Source organism: Perognathus longimembris, chromosome 1 (assembly GCF_023159225.1).
Source record: "Perognathus longimembris pacificus isolate PPM17 chromosome 1, ASM2315922v1, whole genome shotgun sequence".
Classification (NCBI taxonomy): Eukaryota; Metazoa; Chordata; class Mammalia; order Rodentia; family Heteromyidae; genus Perognathus; species Perognathus longimembris.
In genome coordinates, this window is record NC_063161.1 from 71,738,081 (window position 1) to 71,759,907 (window position 21,827).

At 53.8% G+C, this 21,827-nt stretch overlaps 1 protein-coding gene across 12 annotated transcripts in view; it reads left to right on the top strand.

Annotated features, from left to right (window-relative positions):
- The window catches only part of Cux1 (cut like homeobox 1), a 248,132-nt gene that overhangs the window by 145,744 nt on the left and 80,561 nt on the right, over window positions 1–21,827 (top strand). For all 12 annotated transcript variants that reach the window (XM_048368674.1, XM_048368665.1, XM_048368693.1 and 9 more), the window contains exons 5-8: window positions 7,885–8,022; window positions 10,244–10,367; window positions 13,274–13,350; window positions 15,461–15,527. In XM_048368674.1, coding sequence (XP_048224631.1) covers window positions 7,885–8,022; window positions 10,244–10,367; window positions 13,274–13,350; window positions 15,461–15,527 — 406 coding nt within the window. The remainder of the gene's footprint in view (window positions 1–7,884; window positions 8,023–10,243; window positions 10,368–13,273; window positions 13,351–15,460; window positions 15,528–21,827) is intronic.

Below are 21,827 nucleotides of genomic sequence, written 5' to 3' on the forward strand. Positions count from 1 at the left end.
TGAGCTCTGCCAACATGGGCCTTGGGTTTATTCGTATGGGGCCTCTGGGCCCACACGGCGCAAAGTCAGGCTGGTCCCTACCAGGTCGCCCACCACCAGCTCCATGCCTCCGCAGCAGAGCAACAGTGCACCCCCCTCCCCAGCCAGGGCCTCCTGGCCACCCCTCTTGCGCTTCTCTGGATGTGCCAGCATCCTAGGAGACAACAGGGGACCCAAGGCTGGACGCTGGTGCCCGAGTCCCCATGGGACCAAGAGCCTGGGCTGACAAGAGTGTGCAAACACCCCATAACCACCACATGTCCTGTCCCTGCCTCCCCAGGCACCCATGGAGACCCAGTCCCTCGTGAGTCTCTGCAGAAGCCACTCGCAGACCCCCTCTGCTGCCAGACCCCCTTTTTGGCTCCCGGTGTCCACGTGCAACCATTCCACCATGACTTCTATAACTCCCACAAGCCCAGGGCCAGTGTGCATACATGCGAGTGCACACACGCACGCACACACACACACACACACACGTGCCACCTCTGCCTCCAGGACCATGAGTGATGCCACCACGCGTCACCTCGGCCACCCTCGCAGGTGTCAGGCTCCTCCCTCTCTTCTCACCGAGGGGCCCTCTGTCAGTGAGTCCTTGTCACCCAGCCCTGCCCGCCCGCACAGCCACTGCCCTGTCCAGCTCAGCCCTGCCCGCCGCCTCCCTCCCCCAATCCCTGCTGGTCTAGAGCACTGTGTCCACGCCAGTGATGGCTCCCAGGGGAAGGAGCTTTGGGCTTCCAGTACCAGTGTGTGTTTTTCATCTATATGATGTACTTGTGTAATGATAGTCATGGACTAAATAAATTCCACATGACATTCTACAGCAGATGAAGGATGCTGAGGAAGGTTAATAAAGAATTCAAATATTTAGCAGCACAGAAATTTTTTTGTTCACTTTGGGAAAATGCATGCATATGTACACATACACACATGCACACGTACACCCATGCGTGCACATATTTTTGGAGGTTCTGGGACCAAGCCTTGAATATCATACATACAAGCCAGGCAAGTGCATGTATGAGCCCACTGACCCTCACCTCCACCCCCACATCGTGTGTTAAGTCAGCGTCACTAAGGAGTCACACCCACCCTGTGTAGTGTTTGACAAAGTGAGGACAGGAGAGTGGGGTCACCTTTCGCAGTCCCTGGTGACCTTTCTGTAGTGTGGATAGGATTTGCTGGTTCCACATGCTATGAACGGGGTTGCCAGGCAACAGACGCCGCAGACCAGTGAGATACCACCGAGCCTGTGGACCAGCCCGGCTTAGCTGCTCAGCACAGTCATGGCTGCTTTCCTCCCAATTTTCTAGCCGGCCGGATCCTTACCTGGCACCCACGAGTCAAAGGGTGTTCATGGGGTCGTGGGAGGACATCACTATCCCCCATGTGGTGTCCAGACGCCCTCCCACCGTATGGAGAGGCCAGTTAGCCTCCCAGCCACATTTAATGGGCATAAGCCTCTGTGGACTGTTGCTGTGTGGACGCAGGCCTGAGCTGCTGTCCACGAACACCCGAGACTGGGATTTCCGGGTCCCAGAGCGGCTGCACATGAGGCTGGTAAGAAATGCCACTGTTCACAAAGCCCTTTTGCGATGTCGTCCCCTGCAAGGAACAGGAGCAGTCCAGTTACTCCATGTCCCGGCCATCGGCCCGCTCTGCCGAGCTCTAGGAATCCCCACTACTGTGCGTGTTTTCCCTGTGGTTTGAAGCCTAGGTTCCCTGATAATCAGGGTACTAGGTAGTGCTTCACACACTTCCAGTCTTCTGCTTCTTCGTGGAGGGTAAGACAGAGTCTCAGCAGAAGTCTTGAGACTCCAAGTGACCATCAAAAAATCAGACTGGGGGCTAGGAATATGGCCTAGTGGCAAGAGTGCTTGCCTCCTACACATGAAACTCTCGGTTCGATTCCCCAGCACCACATATATGGAAAACGGCCAGAAGGGGCGCTGTGGCTCAGGTGGTAGAGTGCTCGCCTTGAGCGGGAAGAAGCCAGGGGTGGTACTCAGGCCCTGAGTCCAAGGCCCAGGACTGGCCAAAAAAAAAAAAAGTTTAAAAAAAATCAGACTGGAGGCATGCACGGCTCAAGCAGTAGAGCACCAGCCGTGAGCAAAGTTTGTCCATTTCAGACTTACGTAGAATCTGTGGTATGTTCCCCTCTCCATGTTCTGATCTTGGGAAGTTTTTTATTTTATGATTCTCCTCAATTTTATTTTCCTTCATCAAATCTGGCTAGAGGTTATACCATTTCAGTGTTTAAAAAAAACAACTTGTGCAGGCTGGGAATGTGGCTTAGTGGTAGAGTGCTTGCCTAGCATGCATGAAGCCTTGGGTTCTATTCCTCAGCACCACATACACAGAAAAAGCCAGAAGTGGCGCTGTGGCTCATGTGGTAGAGTGCTAGCCTTGAGCAACAGAAGCTCAGGGACAGTGCACAGGCCCAGAGCTCAAGCCCCAGGACTGGCAAAAAGAAAAAAAAAAGAACAATGAACTTGTTCTCCCCTTTCCCCTCATGATTGATTGGATTGTTTCCTGTTGTTATTTAATAACTTTTACTCAATATGGGTTTGATTTGCTCTGTCATCTAGATTTTCTATGGTGGTCACAGAGTGTGCTTTGTGTGGCTTTGGTTCTGTGAGATTTCCTGAAGCTAATGTTAGCTCTGTGTGTTTGGCCCACCGGCAGAGCACAGGCACAGGCTCTGGGACATGGGCCCAGGGGCCTCCTCTGGCTCTCCCAGTGTCTTGCTTTCTTAATGATTTTACATCTCACTGTGCTAGTGACTACCAGAAAGGGAGTTTTGAATCTGTAACTGCTGTGCCTGGCTTCTGCCTCCTAACTACAAAGTTAGTGCGTTTACATGTAGTGTAATCATGGATAATGTTCTGGTGAGGTCAGCATTGAACTCTAAAGTCTCTTGTCTCTGTTTCTGTTTGTCTCAAATGTTTTGTGGCATTTCTCATATTTTTCCTACTTTCTTTTGTTTTTTGTTTTTTGTTTTTTTTGCCAGTCCTGGGTCTTGGACTCAGGGCCTGAGCACTGTCCCTGGCTTCTATTTTCTCAAGGCGCTATAGCACTCTACCACTTGAGCCACAGTGCCACTTCTGGCCGTTTTCTGTTTATGTGGTGCTGGGGAATTGAACCCAGGGCTTCATGTACACGAGGCGAGCACTCTTGCCACTAGGCCATATCCCCAGCCCCCTTTCCTACTTTCTTTTGATTGAATACTTTTTTTGTTGGTGGTGGTCATGGGGCTTGAACACTGGGCCTGGGTGCTGTCCCTGAGTTTTTTTGCTCAAGGCTAGTGCTCTACCACTTGTAGGCACAGCTCCACTTCCAGTTTTTTAGTTGTTCATTGGAAATAAGTCTCATGGGCTTTGCTCCCCAGGTTGGTTGAACTGTGATCCTCAGATCTCAGCCTCCTGAGTCGCTGGGATTACAAGCCTCAGGCACGAGCACCCATCTACAGTATTGAGTACTTTTTAAAAAATTTTATCTGATCTTCTCCCCTGTCTGTGTTTGGCTTTCATGGTTACTCCGGGTGCGAAGTGGGCACATCTGCCTTGTCACACTAGGTTGTTGGTGCTCTTCGTCAGATGCCACCCCTCATTGCCACACCCCTCTCACCCTTCAGCACCTTGCTGCCGCTTAGGCCTGAAGCTGAGGCAGCCGTGGCTCTTTACCCCTGGTGTCACAGTTTCCAGCATCTCCACCCCGCCCATGGATTTCCTGAGCACTGGGTGTGGCCTGTGCCCCGGAAGTGAATTCCACCCGTTTTTTGTTTTTGTTTGTGTTTTTTTTATCTGTTGGATACAAAATTGCTAGTGAGGTTTTTTTTGGGGGAGAGGCATCGATATTGATTTTTCTGTGCCAGGACTGATTTTGACAAGGAGACCTGCTCTCCCACCTTTATAAACTTACCTTCTTTTGTTGGCTGTTTCTGATTTTAAATTACTTGATTTCGCTTCTTGCTTTGATCTTCCTGTGCTTCTGTTCAGACTGTTTCTATGACTGTCTTTGAATTCACTGACCTTTAAATCTGCAATATCTCTTCTGTCATTAGGCCAATTTAGTCTTTTATTTTTTTCATTTTAGATATTGTATTTTAAGCTGTAGAATTCCATCTGACTTTTCATTTGCTTAATTCTCCCCTTATTACAAGTGTGCAGACTTTTATTTAAATCATTGAGCAAGCTTTAAAGCTGTCTTAAGTGTTTTTTGTTTTTGTTTCTTTGCTGATACTGGGGCTTGAGCTCTCACTCATTTAGCTTATTTGCTCACAGCTGGTACTCTACCACTTGAGTCATACCTCCAGCCCTGCTTTTTTGTTGGCCATTTTGGAGACAGAGTTCTGAGTTGGCCTTTAGCCATCCACGATCCTGCAGATCTCAGCCTCCTGAGCAGCTAGGATCATAGGTGTGAGCCACCAGTGCCTGGCTTTTACTTGCATTTATATTGACTGACACACACCCATTTCCTGCTTCAAATGTAGAATGCTGTAAATGTTAGCCGTCTGGATTTTGTTGTTTCTAAAGTTTGTTCAGATAGATGGTTAATGATTGGCAGACAGCATGGTCATTCCAAGGCTTGTTTTAGTTTTTTGTGATGGTTCTGGCCTGTACGCCCAACCTTGCCCCCCTTTTTTGGCAGCACAGAGCCTCTTGCTTGCCTGGCAGGTGCTCTTCCACTTGAGCTATAACCCCTGCTCATTTTGCTTTCCTTACTGTTTTTAGTAGAGTTCTGCCCTCATCACCCAGGCTGGCCCAGACTGGGGCCCCTGCTCTGGCTCCCCGCTCCTTGGAGGCTGACTCCTGTGGTATGGCCCAGGTCCCCCCAGAGGCTCCCTGGAGCAGATTGTGTCACTTAGGAAATGAGCACTTGAGCAGACAGAGCCATTGAGCCAACTGACTTTCAGGAAGCCGCATTCTTAATTAGAGTTTTGCATACCTGTTTGCATGGTGGGCTCCTGGCATTCCCGGTGCCCTCCCGCCTCGGTGCGGTGGCGGGCATTAATGAGATCTTGCCCCATGGCCTCAGCAGAGGTGCTAAAGAAATGCGGGCGATGCTGTTTGTTGTTGGTTATAATTATCATCTTTGAGTCTTGTGTCACACCTCAGAGTATGTCTCAAGACTGAACTATGAAGTGAATATAAAACATTGCATATTTACCACTTGGGCTGGAGGAGGCTGGGAGGGGGTTCTGGGCTTTGGGTGCGCCTCTTGGACACCTAGCTGTGTTCTGTAATACCTCCCCTTGCCTTATGGAGCTGCTGAGATGGGAGATTCTGCATGCAGTCCCCACCCTGACACTGTCTGAATCGGGCCTAACCCGTGCTGGAAGTCATTAATGTGACAAGAGAAAAGCTGTGATTTCCCCCAGATCCGCAGGCAGGCTGGGTCTGGCACACCGAAATTCATTGTTTTGGTCTCTGGCCCAAACATGCTAGAGCCATTATATCTTCATGTGGTAATTAGCTGTTCCTTTAATACACGTAATAAAAAATTAAGCCTCGGAGACGCTTTAGCAAGGCCTTTTACATATCCCAAAACAATACTCAATGCACTAGGCGTTCAGTCCCCCAGCCGCGCGAGGGGCAATCACAGGCTGAGCTCACAGGCATGTTTGAATGCTCCGCTCCTTCTCATGCTGTGACCAGATTTGCTGCTTTGGCATGAACCTTTAATCGTGTTAAATTAAATATAGACGCCATGATGAATAATTAGGAGATTGCCAGAATTTTCACTTAGAGAACGGCACTCTGGAAGTTTGATCGTGTGTGCGTTACCATCCCAAGTCATTGTTTCCACACGGAATTGAGGGTGGGAAGCTATGGTTTTCACCCAAAGCAGGCCTCGTGGGTCCTGGCCCAGCACCGGTGGCCATGCCTGTGATCCTGGGTACAAGGGAGGCAGAGACCTGAGGATAAGAGGACCTGATGAGCCTTTTGCTCATTTCTTTGTAGCCTCTTGCCTGAAATGAGGCCATGAAGGGAGAAAAGGTCAGAAAGTTTCCTGAGAAGGTACTGTGTGTGGGCCAGTCTGGGGCTCGATCTCAGGGCCTGGGCGCTGTTCCTTGAGCTTTTATGCTCAAGGCTGACACTCTACCACTTGAGCCACAACACCACTTACAGCTTTTTGATGATTCGTGGAAAATAATAGTCTCATGGACATCTTTATCTTTGCCTTGGCTGGCTTTGAACTGGGATCCTCAGATCTCAGCCTTCTGACTAGCCCAATGACAAGCAGGAACCACTGGTGCCTGTGGAAAGATACTAAAATTTATTTTAAAGGAGGAGGAGACAAACACTGCACCTTGTTCTCAGAATTCCATCTTTTTGTTATTACCACTCGCGTTTTAGAAGAACCATCTTCCCAAAAATAGCTTCTAAAATCAACTTGAACATAAATATTTGAGTACTGATTCAAATCGCCCTGCAAAGCCAGGCATGGGAAGGAGGAGCGGTTGGGCTGTGGACTGGGTGGGTGCCGGGGAGATGCTGGGGCTGTGGCTCCAGCGTGGAGCCACCGGGGGCCTGGGGCCGCCTCTTGTAAACTCTGTGCAGACAGCGCCATGTCAGACAACTCTTGGCTCCGGGCAGACGTGCCTGCTGAGCCGTAGCCCCAGCCCTCGCTTCCAGGAACCAAGGGTGGTCTGAACAATGAATGATTCTGGCATGGGGAAATGCAGGAGCGTGCTTGTACCATGACACCCCGCATGCGGTGCTGTGTGTTCCCCAACAGTGGACAGAACCTGCAGGCACCTCCCAAGGGAGGCTGGCGCCGCCGCCCCGCAGGTGAACTGTGACTGCCTGGCAGGCTGCAAGACAGAGCGAGGAAGGTCTAGCCAAGGCCGGGGAGCGTTCGGTGCCTGCCTGCCTTGTGCTATAGATACCATGTCCAACTGTGGGTTCAAAGCCAGTGTCACAAGGCCAGGCCTGGCAGAGCCACCTGTAATCCCAGCTGCTTGGGAAGCAGGAGTGGGAGGACTGCAGTCAAAGACACTATCTAAAAACAAAGTAAAGAGAGGAAAAGGAGAGCAGCGAGTATGGCTTAAGTGGTAGAGTGCCTGCCTGATGAGCATGGGGCCCCGAGTTCAAATCCCAGAACCACCGGAAGTCTTGCAGGTGTGTGGACGTGGGGGTGTGTCCTATTCCCATAGCTCGAGGCCTCTCTCGTGTTCTGCTCTTGGTGTCATCTGGAGCTTCTGGATGCCCAGACAAGCTTTTGTAGGGCTCAAAGTCTTGGGGTCCACAGCCGCTTACCCCTGACTTTTCTCAGCACCTTCCAGCAACAGGCTATGGCAGTCTGGGCTTAGAAACCCTGGAGGCTCTTTCCTGTCCCCATCAGCTGACCTTCCAGGCCATGGATGATGGTCACTTGGAGCTGGCAGGCTCAAGGCTGCCTCATGTGCTCCCACGCTCAGCCAGGGAACCTTGGCCCCGGCCCCGCCTCCCCTAAGTGCAGCTCCCCTCCTGTCATGTGATTCTTCCCCAGTGTTGATGAGAAGATGCGCAGTACTCCTGAGCCTCTCTGGTATTCAGCCTGGAATGACTGGACCCTGGGCCTGGGGGCAGCGCCAAAGGACCAAGGAGGACAGGCCGGGCAGGGCTCCGTCCCTTGCTGGCCGAGGTTCTCTTCATAGCGAATCCCAGTGGGTCCAGGGCTCTCTCCCACCCCCCATGTTCACACATGGAGGATGCTGGGAAGGGCAGCCGGGTCCCTGGGGTTCAAGGCCCCAGGCGGCCTTCTCGAAATGACTTCCTGGGCGTGCCAGAGGCTCCCCCGGGCCTCTGTCTGGGCATGGGCTGGTGTCCCAGGCATGTTGACGTGTGCCCTCCTGCCCTGCAGATCCCGTGCCAGCTCTGGACCTGGGGCAACAGCTACAGCTCAAAGTACAGCGCCTGCACGACATCGAGACCGAGAACCAGAAACTTCGGGAGACACTTGAAGAGTACAACAAGGAATTTGCTGAAGTCAAGAACCAAGGTTGGTGTACCTTGTGTGCCTCGCCTGGCTCCCTGCTCTTGTTTTCTTTTTCTTTCTTTCTTTAATTGCCTTTCCCATTCTGTTTGGACTAGCTCTAATTGTCAGCCACGTCATGAACCTGGGTGGGGTGAGAGGCAGAGTTGTTAAAGAGAGATAATGATAATGCTGAGCGTTGAGAAGTCAAACTTTTGCCTCTGCACAATAGCTACATGGGATTTTATTGCCCTCCGTGGAGGCTGGTCTGGATTCTTTGAAAATCCCTCCCAGACTGTCACGTGATGGGATCTGCCTGTTAAAAGGCTGGTGTGTTGCCTGCGGGGGACACCTGTCAGGGAGCCAGGCTCTGATCAAAGGGTCACACACTGAGAGTCACTCGGTAATTGCTGCGGATCCATTAAGGCCCAGACTAGACACATCCTCCTGGCTGCTGCCTCCACCTTCCTAGCCGGCCTCACCTAATCATTAGGGAATCTCATGAAAGCATGCTGCCTGTCTCTCAGTAGAGAGGGCAAAGGTGTCCTGGCTCGTCACCCCCCCCCCCCCACACACACACACTGCACCGGAGGCCGTGTCTCCTGGGCCCCTGGGCCTCCAGCTGCCCTTGTCCAGGGGAAAGCTTGTGGTTGGGGCTAACCTGTGGGCAAGGGGTCAGCAGAGGGTGTGGCTCTGGCTGGCTGACTCCTCCCTGGGCTTGTGTTTAACCTGCTTGGAGGACTGATGGGTGATATGGGGAGAGCCAGCCCAGGTGCAGGCAGTGCTGTGCTCGAGCCCCCAGCCAGAAGGGCCCCCTTGCTAGAGCTAGGATCGTGTGATGGGTGGGAAAGCATCCAGTACAGACACTGCCCAGGGACCCAAAGGACAGCTCTGTCCTGCTTGAAAGCCATGCTAGGCTGCTGAAGCTGGGATCCTTCCAGAAGACCTGCTCTCCCACAAGAATGCTTTCTAGGTCTTCAGAATCACCCCCAGAGTGCAGCAGCAACAGGGTCCAGGTGCCCAGGGGCATGCTCCAGAGGGAGCCACATGCTAGGGGCTTAACACTGTTGGAGGTCCGTGGGCAGCGGGGGAGGCCATTGGCTACGCATCCCTTCCCTTGGCCTGCACACCCCACCTCCATGGCTGGCGGCTCCCTGAGGGGCCAGCGAGCAGTGTATGGCATGGCCTCTCTCAGAGGCCTCTCAGTGTTTTATATAACACCTCAGTAAGACCTCGGGACAGAGGCCGCTGGAGGACCCCTGGTCTCATTTTGCCAGAAATTTCTCCTCCTCTAGGCCTTGGCAGCCTCCAGGCTCATGCATGGGAAGGGCAGGTGGACGTTGCTTGTTTTCATCATGGTGTTTGTACAGGTGGTTAAGAAGGTAGAGCAGAGAGTTTCTTCCATGTCATGGCTATGAACCCCAAAAATATGGGTTTGGGGTGCCCCTAGCAAGTGCCTTGTCCGCTCTGCCACTTCCTGTGTGCAGCGGGGAGCAGGGGAAGCCAGGGTGGGTGGTGTGGAGAGCCACAGCCTTGGGGCACACCCCCTCTGGCTCTGCTGTGCCCACCACCAAGTGGCAAACACCCCATCAGCTGAGACGGCCCGGAAGGAACAAAGCAGGGGTATGGCGCTGCGGGGCTGTGTCAGGACGAGCCCGGTGCCGTGAAGGCAAGCATCCACGCAGTCACACGGACCCCAGCCTTGGAGGAGCGCTGCTGGCGCCACTGTCTGACTTGGGCCTGTCCCAGGATGGCGGAAGCCCCACGCCACCCACCACAGGCTAGGGCTCCCCATGCCTGCTTCCAGGGCCTTCTACCTGAGAGCCCCCAAGATACACCCAGTGGCAGGCCAGTTGATTTCCTTAGCAAAGCCCTGAGCTTGATGGCCAGACGGTGCGCATGTTCTCCGGGTCTCCTGCTGCTGCCCATACCCACATGTGTTGGTGGGAGTGCATGGGGTGCTCCCAGGAGGGAAGCCACAGCTCTGCCTGCCTCCCCCGCCTGCTGAGCCCCATCCCACCCCAGCTCCCCCCACGCCAGTCCCCACCGGCCCGCAGCAGGCCGGCACTGCCTGCCCTGCACCTGCCCAGGTCCCCTTGGGGCCCCACTCCCTTCGCTGCACCTACTTGGGTAACCCCACTTTGAGGACCTGGCGGTTAGGGTGAAGGTGTCTTGGTTGGGAGAGCGGCTCCCTTCTAGGGTCCCCTTGCCACGAGTGCTGAGCACTGCCCCTTCCCTTCCTCTGCAGAGGTGACCATCAAAGCGCTGAAGGAGAAGATCCGCGAGTATGAGCAGACGGTGAGGAGCCAGGCAGAGACCATCGCCCTCGAGCGCGGCCAGAAGCTGCAGGATGACTTCGCAGAGAGGGAGAGGTGAGCGCCCCGTCAGCGCACCTCCTCCCCACTGCGGGTGGCACAGCAATGTGGCCCTTGGCCTCCTGTTTGTGAGCCCCCCCCCCCAGAGCTGGACCACCTTTTGATACTCAGCATCACGCACACGCGCACACACATGCACAAACACCCCCCCCCCCCACACACACACACATGCTTGGGAGGTGTTGGTCTCATTTCCTGTTGCCTCTTTCCATTCCTACAGGGCTTTGTAAATCCAGGAGCCACACGGCCTGAGCCTCCCTAATCAGAAAATCTGACATGCTCCCTCAGGCAGGACTTTTTTCTCCCCCCAGTACTGGGGCTTGAGGTTTGAACTCAGAGCCTGGATCTTGCTCCCTCAGATGAGCCATGCCACCGGCAGGTTTTATTTTAGGTTGTATTTTAGATGGGGTCTCACCTTTGCTCTGTCTGGGCTGGGACGACAATCTCCTAGCAGTGCCTCCCACATAGCCGGACTTACAGATACATGCCACCATGCCTGGCTTATTGGTTGAGATGTTGAACCTTGATTTCCCCCCCCCCCATCCCCCTTTCCACTGAGTAGCTAGGGTTTCAGGCATGTACCACCATCCCCAGCGCCGCCGCATCTAAAGCTTCCTGAGCACTGAAAAAGTTAAGGATTTGGAGGACTGGGGGTGAAGTTTTGTGGCACAGCCGGAGTTTACTATGGATGAGGCCTGCCCTGACTTCAATCCCTAACAACCACCAAAGGAAAAAAGAAAAAGAATTTTGGGTTTTGGAGCATTTCAGACTTTCAGATTAGGAATCCTTAGCTAGTAAAGTCTAGGCAAATATTCCATAATCCAAAACCTCCAAAATCCAGACCAGTTACGTCCTGAAGGGTTTCTGATGACGGACACTCTTACTCCAGCAGTAAGCACTGTGACCACTCCACCTAGCTGATATGAATCCTAGATTTGTAATGGCTTGCTTTATCCAAAACTCTCTGTTTTCCACTAATATGGTAATTTCATGAAAGTTAGATTTCTTACAATAACTATAAGGAGCTTGCCAGTTCCCACGGTGTAGGTCAGGCTTCTAGGCCCTTTCTTTATTTGGGAATGGTGGTCAGGAGGCTCAGGCAGTAGGATCACAAGTTTGTGGCCACCCTGGGCGCCACCACAGGTTCCACATCAACTTGGACACAGCGAGACCTTGCCTCCCAAAAAATCAAAACCAAAAAGCCCTTTTGTTAAATTAAGAAGCAGAAGCGTGTGTGGCCATTGCCAGGAGGCCAGGGATTTGCAGCCTCTCGGGTGGGGCCATGGGTGTCCTGTGTCCTGGTGGATACATGCAGGACTGGCTCCACGGAGACCCAGGTGTGGGGGCGGGAGGGGCTGCTTAGCGACAAAACGTGTCCTTAGCATGATCAAAACAAGAAAGGGAGACGCCTGCCGCCTCTGGGAGGCCTTGTAATCACAGGCCAAACCTGGCCTTCCTTACAGAGGGGGAGGATGGCTTTTTCCTCCCCCTGGAGCAGCTCCGCACCGGCTGGTGCCAGCCAGCACCCCAGACACGGACACGTCATTCCACAGCAGGAGAGGCTGGCCAGCACGCTGGGGGCCGGGGTGGGATTTCACAGCTCCCAGAGGCAGCACCGTGAGGCTCCAGATCTGGCCTCCCAGGCAGCACCAATGTGGCCTCCCGCCAACTTTACCGCAGGATGGAGCCAGCACCGGGGCGCTCTCATGCCTTCCCCCTGGAAGAGCGAAACAGAGCGCAGCCCACAGGGCTCCCAAAGGCCACTGAGCCATCCTGAAGCAGCGTCCCTAGGCAAGCACTTTCAATCCTGGGTTCTCTCTCCCTGTGATTGATCATGGGAGAAATGCAAGCAGTCCACATGCCCCAAAATGAGAACTGGGCGAGTGAGAAACAGGCCATCCCTACCTGGAACATTATGTAGCCAGGAAGATAATAACTATGTGGAATTCCCAGAACTCTGAGAAAAGAACCCCGCATAGTAGGAAATAGAAGGGCATAGTACAATGTTGTGCATCTGCCCAGGTCCCAGGTATTTCAAAGTTTACAAGCTGGATGAAAGGATTCACTCCATTGAAATATATAGCCAGATGCCAGTGGCTCCCACCTGTAATGCTAGCTACTCAAGAGGCTGGGATCTAAGCCAGCCCAGGCAGGAAAGTCTGTGAAACTCTTATCTTCAATGAACCAGCAAAAAGCCAGAAGTAGAGTTCTAATTCAAGAGTTAGAGCACCAACCCAGATAGAAAAAGCTAATGAACAGCAGCCTAGGCCCTGAGTACAAGCCTCAGTAACAAGAAAGAAAAAGAAAGGATATAAATTACTGGCTGATTATTGGGGAATGGATAAAACTAGATCTTTATTACCCCATTCTTCAAGCACACCCCCACCCCAACCCCCCAAAGAAAAGGAGTTGGACATATGAGTTAAAAAAAACAACCTTGCGAGTATCCAGTGAAAGGGGAATTCAAGTATGGTGAAAGCAATGAGGCATTCCCTGGGAAAAGAGGCTGCCCGGCCCAGGGCCGGGAAGATGGCAGCGTTTCAGTCTCTCCGCAGCCACCTCCAGGGTGCAGGCAGAAGCAGTAGGGGCCAGGGAGAAAGGTGTGCAGAGCACAAGAGTTCTGGTTACAGGTGTGTCCTGGCGGGCAGGTCTCGGGTCTGGCTCCCCAGGCTGACTCCGGGCTCCTGGGTGCAGCCTGGTTATTATTGGTAATTACACTCCTGGGGAGATCTGTCCTGCCAGGCTCTGCTATTCCAGGGCGGGGGATGGAGGGGTCAGGCCCTTGTCATAAAGATATCCCAGGCCGCCCTGCCTCTTTCCGAGCCAGGGCAGACACGCTCCAGGCCGCAGGGCGCGCAGGGGTAGGCAGTGTGACCACTTTGGCCTCCTCCTTTCTGTTCCAGGAGGCTGCAGGAGAGCCAGCTGTCCACCACCTCGAAGCTGGAGGAAGCGGAGCAGAAGCTGCATACCCTGCAAACAGGTTGGGTGCTCTTTATCCTAGTGAGGTCAGGTGGGAGAGCCACAGGGGACAGCGAGCTGCGTCTCTGGGCTGGCCTACTGCTCCTCAGACGCCCCCCATGCTCCGGGCCACTCCCCTGACTTCTGAGTCACCGGGCTGAGTGTGGAGGTGGGAGCCCCCCACCCCACCCCGCTTCCTGCTCTTCTCTCCAGCAAACACAGCTGCGTCACACACCGTCAAGGCTGACATTTCATTCGGAACAATAATAGGAGCAAAAAACCTTCTACCCTAAGCGAAGTTTAGGAGAACACTAAATAGCAGAACCCTTTACAGTTTAAAAGATACCAAAAAAGGGGTGCTTGGGTGGCACTCTAAACAGCATGGGTCTGGGGAAGGGGAGGGGGAAGGGCTCCTTCCTTTTTTTTTCTGGAAAGGAAGCAGCACTGTTATCTTTCATTTAAATAAAACATTAGAAGGCATAATCCAAGTTCCAACACACAACAGTTTCCCAAAAAAAAATCTAATCACGAAGCTAGCACTGCGACTCAGTGATAGAGCATGCATGAGGCCCTGGGCTCCATCCTCTGCCCTACACAGGCACTCACTCTCTTTTTCTCACACACACGCACATGCATGCACTCATACACGCATGCACACTACCACTGACACGCTCACATACCACCTACGGGCCAGGTCCCACAGCACAGTGGCTGAGGGTCAGAGCACTTGAGTTCACAGAAGAAATGTCGACAGCTCACATTCACACAACCACAGTTTGCACACTCAGGCTAGGATTGTCTTGCCTAGCAGTCCGTCAGTGGTTTGGGGTTGGCTTGGTTTTTTATTTGAATGTCGATGCCCATGTGTGCGGGTGCCAGCCGTCTGGCCTGACATGGGAGGTGGGTGGTGTGAGGGCTCATTCCTGGAGCTCGGCCTTGGAGTGTCCCAAATGCAGATGGATCCAGAGCTGGAGAGAGTCCCAGCCAAGGAGCAAACAGCCCCCACCCCATTTAGGCAGGGAGAAAGCAGGAGAGAAGCTCCGACTGCTACTATCTGCTTTCGTGGCTTCTGACCCTGTCTTTGAGCCCTGGAAAAGTTCAGGGTTAATCATCCTGGCAGTCAAGTTTGTTTTAATGTGTGAAGTATGTATGTCGACGCACGCACACACACGGCTGGGCACCAGTTGGTAGTGCCATCGTACTATGTGGCCCTGGCATGGCCTCTTTCCCCCCTCCCTTGGAGACGGGGTCTTACTGCAGCACCCAGGCTGGCTACCACCTGCAATCTTCCTGCTTCCATATGAGGGTTGGGACTACAGGCATGCACTACCACACTTGACTGTTGCTACATCCAACAAATATAAGCAGGACTAGCTGATGAAGCTGCTGCCGGCATCACATAGCACAGGTGTCAGCTTGTTTTTTAAGTAAGGAGGAGCCGTTCTGAAGTGAAGACTAAGGGAATTGGGTAGTAAGAACAAGAAGCAATAGCATACCAGCCTGGCCGCGAGTCATACTCCGCACATAACTGCACACCGGCTGTTTGGCGAGTTTGTTTACATCTGTACCTGTGCAGACTCAGAACAGCAAGCTGCTGGGAGAGGAGACATTGCCTCTGGGCCATAGGAACTTCCCAGCCCTGTCACTGTCTTTAGGAGACCACCATCATATAGACTGTCAGTGACAAAAACATAGAGGCCCAGGAGCTAGCAGCTTGCCCCTGTCATCCTAGCTACTCAGGAGGCTAAGATCTGAGGATCGTTGTAGGAAGCCAGCCCCAGCAGGAAGTCCCTGAGACTCTAATCTCCAATGAACCACCAAAAAGCCTGAAGTGGAGCCACAGCCACAGCTCCACATGATAGGCCACTAGCTTTAAGCAAAAACAACTTAGGGACAGCTCCCAGGCCCTGAGTTCAAGCCCCAGCACCAGCACAAAAAAACATAATAACCATTGTGGGGGGGTGGGGTATGTGAAAGTATATATGTAAATGAGCCCAGAACTATTTTAGTGAGGCAGATTAGTGCACACTGCTCCCTCACACAAGGCTGTCTGTCCCGTCCTTCTGAGATAGACCATGCGCTTTTCCCTTAGCCAGCTCGCGGTGTTGTGATTTTCTGTCCTTGCCTTCTAGCCCTGGAAAAAACTCGAACGGAATTATTTGACCTGAAAACCAAATACGATGAAGAAAGCACTGCAAAGTAAGTCCATCACCGTCCTCCTCCGTCTGTGGCCCATCCACGGACCGTCCTCAGTCCATCTGGGTTTGCCTAACTGGCCTCAGCTTTTGCTAATCCCTGCAAGAGCAGCCTGGCAGGTTCTAGAAGGAGCTTGACTCGTGTGGCCGCGAGCTGTGGCATGCTGAGTGGCCCTGCCCATCAGTGCTTCTACCGGCAGTTATGGTAAAGCCCGGCACAGTGGTGAGCTCCCTTTCTCTTAGAAATGACAGGGCAGAGTCAGCGCATGAGAGATGGGGCGCGAGGGACAGCTCCTCGCAGAGCCTGGCATGGCAGATCCTGTCAGCCTTTCCCTGGCCAGAGCCCTTTACTTGCCTGCAGGGCCATAAGGAAGACAGGTGTCTTAGGTCCCACCCTCTCAGCATGGTGTGGGCTTCTGTATGGGGTCACACACACTGGCAGAGGCTCAGGGGGTCTGCTCCTGTCACAGGAAGGCCCGGGGGTCCTTCAGGTAACTCACTCAGCACCAGACTCCAGACTCTCCAGGGCCCAAGCAGGCGCTGCCTGCCTAGAGCCTGAGCCCCCTTTCCAGGTTTTAGAGGATAATTGTCTCCCGGTTACTTCTTTTTTTTTTTTTTTTTTTTTTGCCAGTCCTGGGCCTTGAACTCAGGGCCTGAGCACTGTCCCTGGCTTCCTTTTGCTCAAGGCTAGCACTCTGCCACTTGAGCCACAGCGCCACTTCTGGCCGCTTTCTGTATATGTGGTGCTGGGGAACTGAACCCAGGGCCTCATGTATACGAGGCAAGCTCTCTTGCCACTAGGCCATATCCCCAGCTCCTCCCGGTTACTTCTGTGTGGCCCCAGGCTCCAGCGTGGTGTCACTACCCCCTCCCAACCACATTCACCCTTTGTGCTTGTGGGGGAGGCTTGAACTTCTCTTGGGGACACTGTCAGGTGCCTCAGCCCTTCTCTGGGCCAGCCCTAAAGGCAGGGCGCTCCCACCCAGGCCTGCGGCCACCCCGCATACCCCTGCGATCTCTATGCACTGCCTGTCTTGCTGGCCTAAGTGTGCTGGAGAGCAGGCCTCTGATCTTCGCTGTGCCAAGATGGACGTGGAAGCAGAGTGAGGTAGGCCAGGGAGGCGATGGTTCAGATTTCACTCTGAAATCCCTTGCTTCTGGTGTTAGCACCTTCCATCCAGGGGCAGTGCAGTCTGAGAGGAGACCACATGGTCTCACAGCCCACAGCCTGGGCCCTCCCCACTAGCTGAGACCACAGCTGGAGCTGCCCCGCCCGCCGCCCTTCCCTGCCACGAAGCCTGGCTTTTCAGTGACCATCATCCTTTAGTGACATTATCTCAGCGGGATGCGGTCTGTACTCGTCTTCGATCTCTATCCTTCGTTAGTACTAATTCTTTTCTAAAATGGTTTCATCGAGAGAGGACAGTGTGCTAACATCGCCAGGCTGGTTGACGTAATGCTGGGCAACTGTGATGAGGTAATGCTGGTAACTTTGTGGTGCGTTCAGTTATAACGCCTCTTCCTTAGGAAGCCATGCCGCTTTCTGAACGCCATCATCAGTACATTGTAGGTGTCTGTCATTGTGTATCTGTAGTTAACCAGAGTTTGCTTTATTATTCTGTCCCGCTTTTCATTGCTGTGACAAAATGTCTGACTAAAATGATTTAAAGGAGGAAGGACTGACCTTAGCTCACAGTTTCAGTCCAGGGCTGCTTAGCCCCGTTGCTGTGGGCCTGCCATGAGTTGGAGCATCCTGGTGTAGAGCCAGGAAATGGGGGACGAGGGGGTGGGAAAAGATGCCCTTCAAGGCCCTGCCCCCAGTGATGACTTCCTCCAACCAGGCCTCACCTCCAACAGCAGCAGCCCATTCCGTGTGAACTTGACATTCATTTAACCTAGTGATAAGCTGATGCCCTCCTGATCCAGTACCAAGCCTTCAGAAGGAGCCTTTTGGGAACCCTTGGTCCTCAAACGCTCTCATAGACATGAGTGTGCATCTCCCGTGCTTCTGTGCGCCCTCTCCCAGCCCTCAGCCAACTGCCTGCATGGACAACCTTGTGTGGCCTGCAGGTGAGGTTATAAATGCCCAAATGGCCTCTGGCAGCAAAAGGATTCCCATTTGAGAAAGAGCTGTGGTAGCAGGTGTGGGTGAGGGTGTGGAGAAGGGGAGCTCTGGTCCACCGTCCGTAGAGCCGCTCGTGCACCCTGCGGCCAGGGCTGGCTGGGCTGGGCCACACCTGGACTCCAACAGGCAGAGCAGGGAGGAGGGGCTGGAACCCCGAAGGTAAGAGAGGAGCTGTGGCCTTTGGGAGTGGCCAGGGGTCCAGGAGCAGCCCCCACCTCCCGCCTTGCCTTCCTCCCCACAGCCCTACTCCCCATGCCAGATCCAGGCCAGAGAGGTCGAGGGAAGACTGACCACATCAAAAAAAGGAAAAAAGAGGGCTGGGGATATAGCCTAGTGGCAAGAGTGCCTGCCTCGGATACACGAGGCCCTAGGTTCGATTCCCCAGCACCACATATATAGAAAACGGCCAGAAGCGGCGCTGTGGCTCAAGTGGCAGAGTGCTAGCCTTGAGCGGAAAGAAGCCAGGGACAGTGCTCAGGCCCTGAGTCCAAGGCCCAGGACTGGCCAAAAAAAAAAAAAAAAGGAAAAAAGAGGAAAACCACACACCAAGCAAACCACTGTGTGCCCACCCCTCTGCTGGCAAGGCATGTCACCTGACCACCGGCGCCAGGTGCTACCACACACATACATTTTCACTGTGAATGTCCGTGCCTCGGGGCAGGCCTTGTCCTGACAGTGCTGAGACAGCTGGGAACATGAGCTGCCCTCTTGAGGAGCGTCTCCACATGCGTGTGTGTGTGTGTAGGAAGGGGACTGGGAGCGAGTCCTTCCCTCTGTCCACCCATCTGCTGTGCGCTGGGTCTGTGCTTGGCACCCACCTCTCACTGCCTCACCTGTGCATGCATCTGAGAGCAGAGGGCGCCAGGGTCTGTGGGGAGTTAGGAGACACGTACATGCAGCCCTCGGCCCCAGAGAAGCAGGGACAGGGCCTGGGTGTCCCAGCCGGGCTCTGTGTGAGGTTCCTAGAGTGCCACCACCTCCCCCGGGACACTGCCTGCCTGTCCCTGGGCAGCCACCCCATCCCCCACACGGGGCGGGGGGCGAGGCCCAGCGGCAGAGTGGTCGCTGTGGCGCGTCAGCTGGGTGAGCGTCAGCTGGGCCGGCAGGGCTGGCCGTGACAGGGGCAGCGGGAAAGTTTTCCGTGTGTAGGCTTGAAGCGAGATGTAATTAGGCTTTATGCACAGAACAAGGCCTCATTGATGAGCACAGCTGCTCTTTGTTTCCTCCTGTCCCCGCGAGTGGGAGGTAAAAGTGTTCTTCATGTTTATTAATGTGAGATTCCTTAGACAAATGGCAAACCGTTTTAATATTTGCCGGAACATAGGGGGACTTGCCAAAACAGTTGTTGTGCAAGCAGATCACAGGCTTGCACACTAGCACTAGCTGGCTCAAACAGATGAATGATGTCTGCCTCCTTTTGCTCCTTAGTGAACAGGCACCCCCTCCTCCTCGGGTCACCCTGTGTCCGGGTCTCCCCTCGTGTCCCGACAGATGGAGGCAGGGCTTTGGCTAGGAGTGCTGAGAGGCTCCCTGGGGCGGCGACTTCCTGCACCCAGCTGTTGCTGCCCCCCCAGGAGGAGCCTGGGCTGCCCGCCTGCCCATCCCGTCCGGTCCTGCAGCTGCCCACTGTCCCCTCGCCCCACCCACAGCCATGCTCGCCAGGATGCCCCCTCCCGCAGTGATGCAGGCTCGGGGCCCACGTGGAAGGGCTCCATGGTGCCACTGTCCCCAGCTGCCTCTCTGTTCTGTCCCCCCAGCTGGGGCGGGGGGCGGGGTGGCCACGTCACACGCATGGAATCAGCCTCATACCTCCTCAGAGCCCCGATGGAAGGAAATATTGAGTGGTGCTGAAACACCTCATTTTTCTATAGCTAATGTTAGTCTTAGGGGCTGTGCCTCCACAGCCTTCCCCACAGCACACCGTGCATTTCTACGATGACTGTGTGCTGGGTTCTCAAGGGACTCTGTGACACAAGGCACAGTGACAAGGGGCCTCGCAAGAGGAGAGCACGTACCCCACGTCCCAGCAGAGGATGGGGAGACACTTCAAAGATGCGATGCCAGCGGCTGGTGCCATGGGAAGTCCGGCCAACATGAGGAGGGAGCTCCGGGCCACATCCCGCAGACACCTGCCTTGTCTTAGGAACGCACAGTCAGTAAGACCCATGCCTTGTCCTGGGAGCTCAGCGTCCAGTACTCAGAGGCCCCTCAGCACTGGTCTCAGTCCTCCCTGGGGCTGGGGGTGTGGTTTAGTATAGAAGCTGCAGCCTGGCCCTACAAAAACAAGATAAAAGTCCTGCTCAGAGCGGCCCTGGCTGCTCGAGGTGGCCCTTAAGGGCTTTCTTTTTTTTTTTTTTTTTTCTGGATCCAGAACTTAATAAACTGAAGGCCTCTCAATCTCACTCAGCTTTCTTGCTCATGGCTGGTGCTGTACTACTTGAACCATGCCTCCAGTTCCACATTTTGATGGTTCATTGGTGATAATAGTCTCAAAGACCTTCTCTTCCAGGTCTCGGCCTCCTGAGTGGCTGGAGCCACAGGCCTAAACACCAGCGCCCTGCTGACTCTGTCTGTTTCTGACCCGTAGAGTGCAGATGGGCCTTTCTTTTATAATCTTCATAATTCACAGAAGATGGACGGAAACTGGGCAAGGTCCAACCCAGCTGACCCAGCCTGCGGGTCCCATGGCCATCTCAATCAGGCGGATTAGACAAGCATTGCCTCCCCAGCTGAGGTGTCCTGACACATGGGCTCCTCCTGTCCCTTTAAGAATGTGACATATCCCATGTCCCTTTTTGATGAGTCATCAGCCTCCATTCTGGGTAGCTGTAATTATCCTGGCCAGATTAATTCCCCTAAAAATAGAGAAGCAGCTACTTTTATGATTCCCAGCATATGGGCTCAAATATAAAGAACCTATTGTCCCCAAAACCTTAAAGACCACTAAATCAGACTCGTAGGGGAGTTTATGCATGCATCTGCGTTCTGGAACTTTGCATCCCCATAGGTGCAAAGCAGAATACTTCACACCAAAACCTTGGTGCCCGAAGGGGGCTCTCCTTGGCCTTTGTGCCCAAGCACCTGCAGGCCAGAAGAACAGGGGGCAGCCTCCTGCGTCTAAATTGAGCAGGAAAACCCCCAAGTGCTGAGCGGGGCATGGAGTGCACACCTGTAATCCTAGCTGCTCGGGAGGCTGAGATCTGGTGATTGTGACTCAAAGCCAACCTTTCAGGAAAGTCCCTGAACTTCTCTCTATTTAACATAAGTAGAGCTGTGGCACAAGTAATAGAGTGCCAGCCTTGAGCAGAAAAAAAGCCAAGCACAGCCTTGAATTCAGTCCTTAGTACCAGGATCAAGAACAGAAAAGAATGAGAAACTCCCTGAGTGCTGAGAAGGACAATGTGGCGCATTCCTGTAATTCCAGCTAAACACCACCGAAAAATAACGAAAGCAGAAAGATCTGAGGGAGTGGCAGAGCGCAAGCTGAAGGAGGCTCGCGTACCCCGCCATCCCCTCCCGAGCAGCCGCTCAGTAGTGGCTGGACATGGCTGTCCTCTGAGACGGCACCACATGGCTGAGGTGCACTGCCATGGGACTCCTCCATGGCAGAGCTGTTAACACCTTGGCAAACGTGCCCCTCAGAATCAGCTCTGCCACGGACCGCGAATGCCACATTTTTGTAGGATCCATGTTTCTTCTGTTCTGTGTTTTGTTTGAGGGGGTGGCAGCACTGGGGTTTGAACTCAGGACTTCATGCCTGCTAGGCCAGCACTCTACCACTCGGGCCTCACCTCCAGTCCTTCTTTGCCTGTTAGCTATTGTTCAGGCCAGTCATCGTGATTTAGCAAGGCTATCCTTGAACACCGATCCTCCTACCCCTGACCTCCTGTGTAGAAAGATTGTGGGTGTGGGCCACCATGTCTGGCTTAATAGTTGAGATAGTCTTGCTCACCTTTTTCCTGGCTTTGAACCACTGTCTTTGTAATGCCTGCCTCTTGAGTGGATGGGATTGCCAGCATGAACCACTGCGCCCGGCTATTCTATTCGTTGTGTAGTCTCCTCCCAGCTGACTGGCAGTACAACATAGGCCTGGCATGACGGACCCAGGCTGGTTGGGGAGAGGGTAGCTCCCCCTGGCGGGGAGAATTTGAGGCTCTGCGAAGGGCTGGTTCACAGCAC